The 14366-nt window shown below is 41.8% G+C and overlaps 2 protein-coding genes across 2 annotated transcripts; both read right to left on the bottom strand.

Moving 5' to 3' along the window:
• Positions 1 to 1472: 1472 nt before the first annotated feature.
• LOC128469746 (alpha-tectorin-like) lies at positions 1473 to 9254 on the bottom strand. Its single transcript, XM_053451545.1, has 10 exons — positions 9118 to 9254; positions 5637 to 5695; positions 4672 to 4707; positions 4438 to 4487; positions 4291 to 4339; positions 3817 to 3947; positions 3412 to 3690; positions 2260 to 2397; positions 1966 to 2119; positions 1473 to 1645 (listed from the first exon to the last, which is right to left on the bottom strand). Exons 1-10 carry the CDS (start codon positions 9252 to 9254, stop codon positions 1473 to 1475), a joined length of 1206 nt encoding a protein of 401 aa, XP_053307520.1.
• Positions 9255 to 11122: 1868 nt separating this feature from the next.
• Positions 11123 to 13035, bottom strand: CTU1 (cytosolic thiouridylase subunit 1). Its single transcript, XM_053452060.1, has 3 exons — positions 12983 to 13035; positions 12000 to 12513; positions 11123 to 11775 (listed from the first exon to the last, which is right to left on the bottom strand). The coding sequence occupies exons 2-3, from the start codon at positions 12493 to 12495 to the stop codon at positions 11246 to 11248; spliced, it is 1026 nt and encodes a 341-aa protein (XP_053308035.1). The 5' UTR covers positions 12496 to 12513; positions 12983 to 13035; the 3' UTR covers positions 11123 to 11245.
• Positions 13036 to 14366: the final 1331 nt, after the last annotated feature.

Here is a 14366-nt window from a genome sequence, read left to right as displayed (position 1 = left end):
AGACAAGGCCAAGAAATGATTAAGGCCTGAGTCCTTTTATCAGAGAAAATGGACAGGTCGAAGGGTTCTGATCTGACGTCTAATTCTATGTTTCTATGCTTTGATGCCAGAGACCTTAGCACAAAAAGGGTAAGAAAGGTTTAAGGGAATTAGGTTGTATTATCCGATGATTCAGGAACTCAAAAGACAAGTGATGGACTCGCTGAGTAATCATTTGGTCAACCAGATGTTGGTGGCCTCCAAAACCAGAGGATGTGAAATGGTGGAACTTGGCGGTGAGGCCTTCAAAGACGTCGCCAGGAACAACACACTTTGTATTAGGAAGGAACTACCACTAAAGACAATTTGTGAGTTTGTTCTGGATTATGTGAACTCCATTAGAATTCTATCATTACGCTGAATCCGGTCATCCCAATTCCCATTTAACCAACTGCGTTATCCCACCAACCAAAATGTTTTTGAAGACAATATCGCACTCAACTTTAATGTGATAACACCATTATTCAAATACAGGGAGTGGGAAATGTGAGTTTATTGTAGCTCCCGCCTACTTTACATGTGCACAAGTGATGACATCATGAGCCGCTTCTGCTGAGCAAACATTTTACACATCGGGCCAGAAAGAACCCTCTCAAAAAAGATACAGTTAAACTCTTCCCCCAAGGGTCCGTACATTTGCTTGCAATTCCAGATGACTCAATGCTATCAACATAACGTCAAGTGAAAGGAGAATGTGAAACTTGGAAACAGCTGGGTCCGTTTCATTAATTAACATTACCCTATGTATGAGAAAGGACAGACATCTTGAAGGAAAGTACTGTTGACTCGGTTGATGGAAAAGAAATTCAAGACATAAAGAATCAAATAGGAAAACAGGTCAACAGCCGTACTTTAAAGTCTTATGGGCCAAGAACGTAAGGTCTAGAACCCTTGTGTTGGGGGTCAAGAACGATGTTGATAAACCAAGAAAAGAGTGGTTATCTACTGAGTTGTAGAGCATATTTTGAACCAAATATTTATTTTTCTTGATTGCCAAGTGAAATATAAAGAATTTATTGCTGGATGTGTTGAGGAAAGAAGCCCGTTGGGTGTAGTGAGATACATGAGTTGATGATATATGTTTATGGACTAATCCAATAGTTTGTCACTGATGGACTACGGCGTTTTTTAGCACCTAATCCCTCCATTTTTTTCTAGAATTCTTCTTAAACCCCGTAGTCCAATTGGAGACTGATGTACTTTGGCCAAAATGTATCATCAATGACAAACGACGTATTAATTTGCAAAACAGAATTTTAGAGTTTTATGCCCAACTATGAAACAAAGACAAAAGTAACCCTGCTGGATCATTTTATCTTCTCGACTTAGACCAACTAGGATAGCAGAAGCTGACAGGCTGAAGGAAAAGAAGGCAAGCAAGCAGTGTGAGTTTGCGGCTCGAGCGATATCGATCTTGTTGGAAAAGCTGTGACCTAACAGTCTTCTTCGTCGATCTGGCACATGAAGTGACGGCCGGCGGGAACACACACAAGTCCTTCGGCGCACGGTAAGGGATCACAGTCCATCTTTCCGTCGTGTCTGCAGGTACACTTGCTTTTGCATTCTTCGTCTTTCCAAACAGATTGCCCGAACTGCATGAAACTGGCTGAAATTGGAAACAACCATGGAATATTAAACTGATGAATTGCTTTATTTTCTTTAAAAGGGCAAGGCAGGCCAACCAATCAGAGTCCTTTATACAGTATGTTTATCTTTATGTAGCTACTCATTTCCACATAACTTAGCTTGAAAAAAGTTGATTTATCTAGTTCACAAACCCTTATCAACCCTTAACTTGTCTGTAATAAGTATGCATGCTGCTACACCCCCCCACCCCCACCCGCCCAGTTATCTACCCAATAACTCCAGATTCTTCTAAAAATCCTACTATACCGGTTTCTATATGTTTCCCTGGACATCAGTTACCTTCAAACACGCAGCCACCAGGAACTTTAAAATCATCCACCTGGAAGATCCATCGACCTGGAGTCCCCACGTTACTAGAAGATTTGATGTTCAAAACGTGATCAGTCCTGGAACTTGGAATACTGAAGTGATGACCATCGGTATTAAATCCAGCCTGTTTAAAGTTAAAACAAATCATGAGTTGACACTGAGATACTCTACTATAAGATGCTCTATTGATAAGCCCATTCAACATGTACCTGGAAAGTAATCCCGCTGGATATTTTAATTAGTGCCATTTTGCAGTGAATTTACCTGAGCAGTTGTTCCTCCGAGACCTGTTTTGGGATCCCCACCACTCGCTGTCCCTGTTGTCCACTGGAGGTCACCATAGTTGAATATGACGATAGACCTGTGATTGTCCGTGGTAAGGACAGCTTGAAAAGTGTTGACCTGTTAGATGGGGAAGAAGAAAATGCCCTTAATTATTTTTTTTGTCTTATATCCCAATAAGGTTCATTAAATGTATAGATCAAGAGAAAAAAAAGATAACGCAATTTCCAATGATTTTTTTTTCTTGTCTTGTTTTATAACAATTTACCACCAACGTAGTTGGTTGATATGAAAAAAAAAAAAAAAACTGTTCCCGTGAAGACAACTCATTTGCATGCAGCGCGGTATGTGACATCACAAAGAGGGAGGAGCTTACACACCCTATTTATTTCAGTTATTCTATAAAATTGCTTCTAATTCTGTTAGATGGAAGATTCAGTTTGGCTTCGGAGACAACATACCACGTGCTTGTTATGCCTTAAATCTCTCCAAATGGTTCGTATCCTGAATGTAATCAGAATATCCTGTTTGTGAACTGTCATATGCAGTGTTTGCTTGTGACACGGGGGCAGGAGTTTGCCAAATTATATGCAGCAGAAAAAGATAAGCTGGTAACGTTGTATCAAGAGTAACTTAAAAGAGGAAAAAACGTGTAAAAAAAGGTCGATATACCCCCAGCAATTCTTATTGGCACAAGAACCACAAGGCTGGAATACTGCAATTAAGGAGGAATAAATTGTTTTGTCTGGGATATTATTATTATTATTATTATTATTATTATTTTGGGGCTTTAGAATTTCATTTTCAAAACCTAGTAAAATTATTTTGGCATTCATTATGACTCTTAAGCATTTGGAACAGCATGAGAACGAACTATAGGTAGAGGACAATCGACCATCATGTAAAACTGGCTAAAAGTAATTGAGTTTGTTTCATATACATTTAGCCAATTTTGGCCAAATTAAGTATCTAAAAAATTTGTAGCTTTTTTGGGGCAGAATTTCCTCCTGTGCAGAATCTCTTCAAAAATCCATCTAATGGAGGACATTTTCTTGTTTGTTTTTTTCTTTCTATAGCCTGTGATTGGATACTGCCTAAGCCAATCAGGAAAGCAGACATATTTTTTTCCAATACCTTATCAGATTCTGATCCATAAAAAGCCACTTCATCCCATGTAACAATAAAACTCCACACTGCTTTGAAGTGGAGATCTGGGAAATATCTCTTCATATCATCAGTTATTCTATCCAGAGTGAAGTCATCCACTCGTTCGCTGTAGTAAACCATTCCTCCTAATTCGTTGTCCACGTCTGCCCAATATGGGGCAATAATACTTATTCCGGGAATAGGGAAGGCGTCAGGGGTATACTGAGTGACTGGTTCATTAAAGGAAATCCCTCCGTTGTTATTCACCTGGAAACACAAGACAAGATGAAATCACTAACTGACCTCCAAACGGGCAGACATTTTATTTTATCCTTGCAGAATTTATGTAATTTAGCCTCCCTGCGCTCATGACCTCCATTCCCCCCAACTTACATAAAGATATCTGTGGTTTACACCGAAATATTTGAACGTATTCCTGATGTGAATTTTGTCTGTTCCGCCATCGTCTTCAACGGTAGTTGTTTGGTCTTTATGAGCAAGGCCGTAGGGATAGAGGATGGATTCTGAGAATACAGAGGAGCGGACACAAATAAGGATTGGAGCTTGACATATTTCCTACAATTTAAAATGATGGAAAAGGAGGGATTGGTGGCCTAGTAGGAGAGATTTTGCCAGGTTGGAAGATGAGATAGTTGATGTCACCGGATGTCTGACCAACCAGAAACTCACAGTTTCCCCAAGTATCTGATTTATAAAATAAGGAATCAATATCATGCCTAGGGGCTTTCTAAATTACCTAATCAGATATCATTAAATCAGAAAAAAATATGAAGGTGTCGGTGATCCCAAAAATCTGCCCCTTCGACCCGAGACTAGGGTAAAAAGCCTGAGAATCTGCCCATTAACCTTGAGACTGGGGTAAAATCCTAACAATCGGCCCGTTCACCTCGAGAGCCTGAAATTGGGGTAAAAACCATGAGGTTCAGGATCAAGCTCTGAAACGTCCCAGGTTGGTTTAAGATTTTAGCATCACTAAAACCCATCAAGACAAACCTCCCCTCCCTCCTTCCCCAACATACCGACAACTAATTTCTCAGAAGAAGCTGGAAAAAAAAAGAGGAAAAGAGAAATCAGAAGGTAATTCCTGTGTTAGCAGTTCAAAAAACATCATTAGCCAAGTCAGGTTTAAAATGCTCCTCATCTGTGCCAGTTTAGATCCAAGCAAAATATCTGGGATTTGGTTAAAAACCCTGGGGTTTCAGAACAAGCCCTTAAACCAAAACGTACCAACAACTAAATTCTCAGAAGAAGAGGATGTAGAAGCTGAAAAACAAAAGGAAAAGAGAAATCAGAGGGTAATTCCTGTGTTAGCAGCTCCAGAAAATCATTAGCAAAGTCATTTTTTAACTCGCAGTACTTCGTGATGTTCTGTTCCACGTCGGTGTCAGTTAACATCAGCGCCTTCCACAAAAGATCTGAAATCGGGTTAAAAAACCCTGAAGAACATCCCAAATTTGTGTAACATTCTAGCATCTAAGCTTATGGTCAATAAATAGCTAATTAAATAAATAAGTCTGATCTAGGATGATCTAGAACGTTAGATAATAATACAGATGAAATGTAACAGTTCCTCTTTATCGTAAAAGTGAAGGCGTTGGAGAACTTTAGAAGGATAGATCTAGAAAGATTTCCTGTTGTCGACTTTTCTTCCGTAGACGTTTATGACTCAACCACCAAGCTCTCATTACCAGCAATAACCCATTTACTGGCCTTCACTGCCTAATTCTATCTAACTAAATCTTTTTTAAAAAAAACATACAAAAGAAACATTTCTTGAGCTTAAATTCATGCGCTCGACTTCCACGTCAGCATGAACCAGAATCAAACATAAGCCTAAGCAACAATGAGTGATGACCCAACCATATGATTTAGGAGTCACCATTCCCTTCCTCCGACCGCGCGCAGCATTCATGATATTAACCTCACCTTCATACGAAACCTCACATCGAATTGTTGATGGTAGGGCTGCAACGACAAGAGAAGAAGCCTTGAGTCTTGGACTCCAGACGTGGTCTATCTGGTGGGAAGTCTCATCAGATATTAAAATTAGAACTCAATTTGTCTTAACTACAGCAATTTAAAGCATTCTATTTCACGATAATGCTTGTTATGACATCTTGGGTTCCGGATCCTATCTGTCCGAGTTTTCTGTGGCTATTGGCTTTGTATTCACCTTGAGTCCCACCACTCACCCAGAAGCAAAAGGATTAGTCCGTTCCAGCGTCCCATGTCTGCTAAATCGATTCCACCCCTGGAAATAGAAGATACACATTCCATAAGGTGAACAGATGTCTTTTATTGAGTCATGCTGTCGAAATAAAGCAACAAAGTGGATCCATCGATGAGTTGGGCACCTAGGTAGAGCACTCCATCGTCACTAAGTTGCTCTTTAGCAAATGAATTGAAAAGTGGTCTATCTCAGGATGGGAGGTCAAGGTCTATTATCTTAGGTGTCTTCTAGAACACGGCAAATTATTTCTTAAGAATATAGTAAGAATAAAAGTGTTGCTACATTGTATTCTACGGGATATACTGCTGTAAAAAAAGGCATTAAGGGGGACATGTCTTGAACACGTCTTCAGAAACCTGACGGCTTCTGGGTTGCTCTGACTTTTCTATGGCTACAAAGTTTCATCTTGTTTGTAAAGCTATGTCCTTCGATAGAAAAGAGCGAGACCTTCACTCTAGCACTCTAGAGACTGCTATAGCGTGTATCGCTCTGCAATAGGATAATGATTTATGAGCATATTAACTAATGAGAATCCAGACTGAACCTGGTAAAACTCAAGGCCGACGAAGTCCTTGGACTTAAAATAAACTGTGGCTTCTAAAGAAGTCTTTTGGAGTCTTCCATCAGAAATGGTGCCTTGTTGACAGACTTAAGGATAGAACAAACATTTTAAGGGATAAAGGAGTTTAAAGTTGTTCTGCAGCTTTTTTTTTGCTTTTTAATTCTAGGGAAACTATTAGAAGCTTAGGTAACAAAATACGGGGTAAAAAAGCATTAAAAAAAATCATAGCCGTAAGACAACCTGAATTCCAATTCCAAAAATTCACTTTAAAATAACGTAACTTTACATTAATTATTGGAGCGTAAAGTCCTTCTATATTTTTAGAGAAAAATTAAAAGATATAAAATTATCATAATATATGGAATTTTTTTTTTAACCAAAACTGGTTTAACAAATAAGGCAAGATATAAACTTGGCACTTATTATAACAAAAATGGAATTAGATCATAAACTCTAAGGGGTCGCATTTTCTGGAAGTTACATTTTTAACAAAAGAAAATAATCCTAAATTCTGAAAAAAACAGAAGATATCCCCCCCCCCGCCTGGGAGGCTGGAATAATAAGAAATATTTTAGAATTAATGGGATTATTCATAGAAAAAGAGATTCTTGCCCCCAATTCCCCTCCTACCTCTTCTGCTTCTCCTCTGTTACAAATTCACTGAAGGGCAGCACCTCTCTCCGTCACACACCTTATAACGGAGGCACAGGGGGAGTTACTGAGCCGCGTCCGTTCATGATGTGTACGCGGTGATAGGTAAAATCCAGGGGACGAGGCACTGTTTATTTTCCCATTAACCATTTGGCCCCAGCTCTGATGTGGATACATGTATATATACCTGGCCCGATGGAAGAATCCTGTCTCGCAGGACGGGGCAGCCTTTGTAACAATGTTACACAACGAATAATAACCTTTATACGGGGTGTCTAACTGTTTGTTACATTGTCTTAAATAAATAATCCCACTTCGCACTTGGACTACGATGAAATCTTTTCTTTAAGTTGTATTTCCAAGTCTATAGGTGGTCGGTAACCATGTTTCCATGTCTTATTCTTACATTCTATTTTTGATATGTTCTATTGAAATCAAGAAATTCTATAGAGAAGAGTCTCAAAAGACATATTTTTGTGGTCAGCTAGCTACACAGATGTCTCTTCTCATCATTAAGTCCTCTCCACGTGGACTCCAAACTACTCCATTATCAATGGTCCTTTTCTCCTTGGTTCTTCTTCTCAACGAGACTTTTCCCAGAGCTCATTCGGATTTCTGGAGAATATTTCCAGAGACACGTCCATCTTTCTTCAACCTTCTTCAATGTCAACTTTTTCCCGACCATCTAGTTGACCCTAAACCCAATGTCCTCCAATGGTTTTTTCATCCAACCCAACTCTATATCCCACCTACACCCCCACCTGATTTTCAGTTTGTTTCTTTTCAAATTGGTTTCTGTAACACATTACATGGAAATTATTGTCTTCAAATAAATAATATTTCATTACTTTAATAGTTTTATCAATGCTACTAGAGCTGGTTCTATCCCAGAGTCTTCAGAACACATCGGGAATCTTTTCAGCTACCCTGATATGTAACACACTCCCCGTTGCACAGCATTTATTTTATATCTTTTTTCATTGTTTAATGCTTCCTTATGGGATTTTATCTAACACAGGACTTGCCATTGAACCAATAGAATAGGTAATTGGGGCACAAATTAAACACAAACCCCTCTTTTTTATATAAACGTTTCTCTTCTGCTGTTACTTTGTATTTTGTGAACTTTTGAGAACCACCTCCTAAAATCCTGGAGACCACTGTCTGAGAATGACTACTTCGAGCAAAACGTAGCAAAACAATCTCAACAGACTAAACTATATTTGATGTTTATAGATCTTTCAAGATTTTATATTCCAACTTATCTTTCCTAGCGACAGAACAGCGTCCTTGGCCCAAAGTACATTGTCCACCTTCTGATGGTGGACACATCTCAACCTGAGAAGATCCAAAGAATCTTGTGTTTACTTGCACAAACTTTCCGAGTATTATTTCTTTGAGTGCGTCACACTATTCTCTCTCACCTCATCTGGATTATTATTATAGATACTACCATCCTCCTGTCTTTGTAGTCATCTTTGGCCAAATAACCCTTCCTGAACTCACACATGTAGACCATGGATGTCTTAACAGAAAAGGATGGCATTTAGGCTTCTGTTGCGAAGTCCACAGTCTTCTTCAACTGAGAGGGTGGTAGATGAGTAGAACAGCCTCCCATCATAAGTCTTAATGACTAATATAGGCAGGCATATAGTTTGGGCATATGGCTCCTGAATCTAAGACAAGACCAACGACTGATTAAGGTCTAAGTCTTTCCAGCAGGAGAAACGGGCGACTCGGTTGGCCAAATGGGTCCAATATGCCGGCAGATTCTATGTTTCTATCTGGATTATGATATATATCTATATATTTCTGCCCTCTCGTTGTGGTTATCACCATCATCTCACCATGTAGACCATGTAAGTCCTATCAGAAAAGGACAGAAGTTGGCCGCTCTACATATGTTGCTAGGAAATACAATGAAGACCAGACGGAGGTTGGAGGGACATCAATGAAATTAGACAGAATAATAAGGTCGGATCCTAAAACTCATCTCAAACAAACCACTGTAGAGTCTTATTTAAAGTATTCTTTTTACTTGATTTTAGTATCAAATCCATGATATGGGGTTTGAGGGACAACGTGACTAGACAAAAAAAATTAACAAGATAGAAGAGAATAACAGCTCCTTTTCTTTTTTGGAGGAGCGAAGCCAGGGACACAGTTCACGAGAATCCATTTAATCTGCTCTGTGTGTACCTAAAGGATTTGCAAAGGTTAAACCAATTACCTGCCTCGATATGACCTACGGGGCCGCTGGTAGATGTCCCGTTGGTTACTTCCAATCATCAGGTTTTCACGGCCCTGATAACCGTGCACTCCGGACGTACCGCGAACCGCGGATCTGTTTGCTTTGTAATCTATCATGGGAGGTTCTAAGGAAAATATTTGCAGAGATTTCTCTCTGGTTTACAGGGAGGCAAATGGACCGGAACCTTAAAACAAGATACTGTTCATTAAACGGAACGTTTACAAATCAAACTTCTAACGCAGCTCTATGCTTTTTGTTAGTTGAGGCTCACGTGTCCCAAGTTATATTGAGATGATCTCAGGGGGGTTCTTCAGACTCTAAACCTCAACGTTCTATCATAAATGTAATAACTGCCCGTAATTATAGTTTTGTCCGTCGTCTATCGAGGGGGAAGTCCTCCTGTGATGATTTAATTACCAATGTAACTTTTCAAGTTGAAACAAAACGTACACAATAGAAGGAGTCTGCCTCATTATGTCAGTGTTCCAAAATAGAATACAAGAAATTATCCAATAGGAGATAATTAGGACAGAGATTGAGATCGAGTTTCCAAGCTTCTTTGGAATAGGCTACTTGTCACCAGTCGGATCCAATGCTGACTCAATGAACGTTGAGGGCAAGTTTCCCCCTGTGCGCATGTTCATAAAGCCATCCCATTGATTTCAATGGGACGGCTTTCCTGATGCCCGATTGGCTTCCTCAAGCAGCCTCTCGCTGGCAAGAACTGTCGGATCACCTCGGGCAAGTAAGAGAGAGTTAGGGTTACCCACAGAGTATCTGTTCTTCGTTAGTCGTGATGCGAGGGCATTAAACTGTCCCTCTAAAACACCCATGTTTCGGGGGATCGCGATATCTCTCCATGTTTTTCCGGCCGCGTGTGGCCTTTGGACGTGGACAATATTCTGTTTGCTTTTGTTCCAATCACTTTCTATTCAGTAACAATGCCTGACAGCGCTGCCCGGATCCAAAGCCGAATATGGACCGTGGCACAGGACTCACCCACCCCCCCCCCCTCCTCAGTTGGCTCGGTCACCCTCGGGTTTAATTCTCTACAGAGCATATCAGATGCTGTAATATGCTTTACGGAGCGTGCCCGGAGATGTCAAAAAGCCAAACTCTGCATCAACACAAAAACATTCCTTCCACGTACGCTACCTGCTAAATAAACCCCATCATGCTTAACCTCTTCCTCACCCAGCAAAAATAAAACTTACTTTTTTTTTACTAACATTTGCAAGCTGGCTAGAAAGATATTAAAAAGAAACGCTACTTTTTTCCGCTTGCTTTGTGTCTATGATGTGATTGCCCACCGTGAAGCAAAAAAAAAAAACTTACAAAAAATCTGGGTTCTGCTGCCTTTATTAATATGCAAGTTATTTATATTAAAAAATAGAAAATGTGCAAAGTTTGCTAACTTTGGATTTCCTTTGGATATGCAAATATTCTGCTAGGACTCCAGTTTTAGGGGGAGTTTAATATATTTTTCCCATAATCAAGACCCAAGAATAAAATTTTTAGTTAAATCTGGGACACAATGTAACATTTTCGAGTCACCGTCCTGAAAATACAAACGTGGCTAAAAGAGATAATATTGGTTTATTAGTAGAGATCTTACTTGAAAAATAAAATTCAGAATATCATTCGCTTAAAATGTCTCGGCCAATCAGGATAGGCAGACAAAGTTCTATCAAAAATACGGATTAACATTGTTTTTAAATAAATATTTGTGAATTTTGTCCGGATTGAAAAGTTCCAGCGCTTGCAGAAAAAGAAAAAGGTTGAAATGTTTGATGATCTGGACATTTGATAGAGAAAATTTGCCTTTTCCGGCAACAATAGTCATTTGCAACATTAACCCCGTCTACGCTGGATTTCCGATCCATTTCATGTTATTTTAACGGACAAAATCTGCTTTTCTTTAAATAAAAAGGACATTTCTGAGTGACCCCAAACTTTTGAACGATCGTGAAATTTTACTAACGAATAAAAATAAAACAATAAGATTGATATATTCCTAAGAATGTGAGGACAGCTTCCCGTACATGCAGGAGAACCTGGGATCATCGTTGCTGCAACGTTTAAATGTCTATTGTCCTATCAATGCTCATCAGAAATCGTCCGGCTTCAGCTTCCGCGTCTCCCGGTCGCTCAGCGGTTCATCAGCCAGAAGTTTATGGTGAAGCTTATGGTGCTTCCCGATGCCCAGTTTGGGTAACCCGCGGTTCAGGCCCTCGAGAAGGACGCACGCCTTGCAGAGCGCCTGGCTAGAGATGTACCCACATCGAGAGCAGGTTCCTTGCACGGGCATTCTCACGTCATCCCTCACCGACAAATTCTCCCCGGAGTGGATGATGTCCATAATGGCGCTGGGTCTCAACGCCTCCAAGTCCTTCAGGAAGGCGCGAGCGTGCCCTCGGTAAGCGTTCGGGGAATAGATACACTCCGTGGAAAAGTAGTCCAGCTTCTTGAAGTAAGCGTACAGCACGATCTCCTTCTCGTAGGCGTATTTCAGCGGCTTGCATCGCGGGATAGCGCCTTCGCTGCCGGTCGTGATAGCCGTGCATCGCCTCAGCCGCGCTATGTCTCCGCGCAGGAAATTCATCAGCACCGTCTCTGCGATGTCATCGGCGTTATGGCCTGCGAACGCGAACAGATATGACAGTTCAGGAGAAACCATGATGTATAAAACGTTACTGTTAACCCTTTTATTTCATGCAGCTGTTAATATATAATCTGTGGCGGGTGGTAACGAGGGGCTATTGAGTTACAGATCCCATGGACTATCATTCAGCCTCTCCTGACTCCTCCACTGTTTTGCCCCGATACTTATACCCACTACGTAGAAATCCTATCTTATTGACCTGTACAGATCTTGTTGACACCGAGCATCATCGCGCCGCGGTCCAGAGCTTGTCTCCTGAACACCCCGCAGAAGGTGCAGTTGTTCTTCAGGCCAACCTGCTTCACGATCTGATCCATGGTCCATCCGTAAAGCTCCTGGTAGGAGACGATCTTTAAGGGCAGCTCGTACTGCTGCTGGTTCCTCTTCACCGTCTCCAAGGAGTCGTCTCGATAACCCGAGATGCCTTCATCCACAGACACCAGGATGAGGTCGAGCCCGTAGGAGTAACGCTCGTTTAGGACCTTCAAGACATGGGCGAGCACCGTGGAGTCCTTGCCTCCCGAGGCGCCGATGCCAACCTTCTCTCCCGGCTGGAAGAGCCGGGCAGACACGATGGTATGGTGTATCTCCTCCTCAAAGGCGTAGAAGAAGCACTCCCTACACAAAGAGTGGCCCGTCTTGGGTCTCCGCAGGACGGCACGCTGCTTCTCGCAACTACTACAACTCACAGGCATGGCTACGACCCTGAAATACTGCAAAAAGGCAACGAATAAGCATTGCGACGAGAGGACGGGCGACGGGCCAAAGAAAAAGCATCATTTCTAATGCTTCACTTAAAAAATATAATTTAAGAATTGTATATTTTAAGCCAAAAAGGAATTAAACGTAATTCCCAGTCCTGTCCGATATACAACACGCAAAACACATGTAGAAGCACACGTATGACATTATAGCGTGTAGCATGATGTACGGACCTCTTGAGAACATGTATAAAAAATGTGCATAAATGGATGCAAAGAATGTGTTAATGGTGAACATGCTCAGACCCACCAATAAACTGTCTTAACTCTTAATATTAACATTATTTTTCCCAATAAACCCACTCCATTAATAGGTCAATAAACTGGGCCCATGGGATAAATGGGGTGCAGTAAGACAGCAGGGTCTCCTCCGTGCTCTGACTCTTTCTTTGATAGATCTCACGAGTTTGCTTCCCCTCACCTCGCTCTCAGCTGCTTTCTGACTGCTCCATGTGCCTCCCAGACTTACTTCCTGCTTCTAACGCCGCATAAACTACAGCTCCCGGCATGCACTGCGGGCCGCCCCAGTCAGTCAGGCGCTTGTCTGCCGCGGAGGGCATGCTGGGAGATGTAGTTCGTTGCCCTTACTCTGCGTGCCGAGCCTCGCTTTGAGCTGCCTGGCAAAGCGGAAGTGAGTGAACGATGTGTGACCGCATTTCCTGCGGTAGTAATGGCTCCGTGGTTAGTGATGAAGTTCCTGAGCTTTGTTTTTAAAGGGTTAAGGAGCTGTCACTGACGGGTAATACTCACTAAATGCCAGGCTGCTTTAGGTATACCTACCAGGTGTCCTATTTTGGGTCCACAGTCCCTCTAGCTAATAATTGTTATACATCCCTAAAAACCTCATATATTATTTATTATAAAAATAAGAAAATGAGTCATAAATTAAGGCAACCTTCTGGTAAATGCCTCGCCCGGTTCCAGAAATAAATCAGTGGGTCACAAAGTCCCGTAAAAGGTGTTGGTAATGTGCCCCCCCGCCACACCTAAACCAAAATTGCCCCTCTAGTCATGATCATGTGTTTGCCTTCCACGAAGCTACCACCTACCCCAGTCCTTCCTTCTATTAAAAGCCCCTTCTGTCTAGCGTTTGTCTTCATACCCACAAACTCTCAGGATTTGCCCCGGAGTCTCAGGGTTTTTGCCCCAACCTCAGGGTGAAGGGGCAGATTCTCAGGGCCACGCAGTCCAGAGTCGACTCCTTCCTATCCCCCCACCCCCTGCTGCGATCATATTTAACACTCCCAAGTGCTCTCAGTGTGTTGTGTTTGATACCCCTGCTTGAAAGCAGGTGACCCAGATAACTCTCTTTAAACAATGACGTCAAGGTTTCCATGACGACCCGTAGTAACACATTTTGGCGAGACTCTACGCAGAATCTTCACGATGGGCTCAGTCTCAGTCTCAGCCCATTCAGAAGTTCCCAGGTATGGTCCGATCTCCCCCATTAACCCCCTGCATTCCTCTTCCTTGTTTAATTAAGGGGTAGACCTTTGAGCTCTTCTGTTTTCGGGTGAATCCGCTCGTTTTCTATAATTCCCCGACGATATCGCGGCGGCAGTGATGTGTGGATTGCGATGTCCTGCGGTGGCGCGTCGAAACACTAGAGGGCGACCTCGTATAACATCATCGCTCGTGCAAAGAATGTTTCCCCGATTGGGGCATTACGCTAATGAGCTGTTTCACCCCAAAACCTGGAGCTCTCCCCGAGCTGTCCCACTTATACACTGAAGCAGGAGGTGCAGATTTATTCTGGGGACGCTTGAAGAGAAGGCAAATTCCATAGCGCTGTTACAAGTGCTGCA

Source organism: Spea bombifrons, chromosome 12, assembly GCF_027358695.1.
Source record: "Spea bombifrons isolate aSpeBom1 chromosome 12, aSpeBom1.2.pri, whole genome shotgun sequence".
Lineage (NCBI taxonomy): Eukaryota > Metazoa > Chordata > Amphibia > Anura > Pelobatidae > Spea > Spea bombifrons.
This window is presented reverse-complemented; position numbering and strand designations above follow the sequence as displayed.

Excerpts from the sequence above, each read along its gene's own strand:
- LOC128469746 (XM_053451545.1), bottom strand. The coding sequence starts at position 9,254 with ATGATAGATTACAAAGCAAACAGATCCGCGGTTCGCGGTACGTCCGGA. Across the intron at positions 5,696-9,117 it reads CGTAGGTCATATCGAGGCAG|GGGTGGAATCGATTTAGCAG; the intron begins GTAATTGGTTTA and ends TTCTATTTCCAG. Across the intron at positions 3,948-4,290 it reads GATTTTACCCCAGTCTCAAG|AATCCATCCTCTATCCCTAC; the intron begins GTTAATGGGCAG and ends CTGTATTCTCAG.
- CTU1 (XM_053452060.1), bottom strand. The coding sequence starts at position 12,495 with ATGCCTGTGAGTTGTAGTAGTTGCGAGAAGCAGCGTGCCGTCCTGCGG. Across the intron at positions 11,776-11,999 it reads TGTCAACAAGATCTGTACAG|GCCATAACGCCGATGACATC; the intron begins GTCAATAAGATA and ends TCGCGTTCGCAG.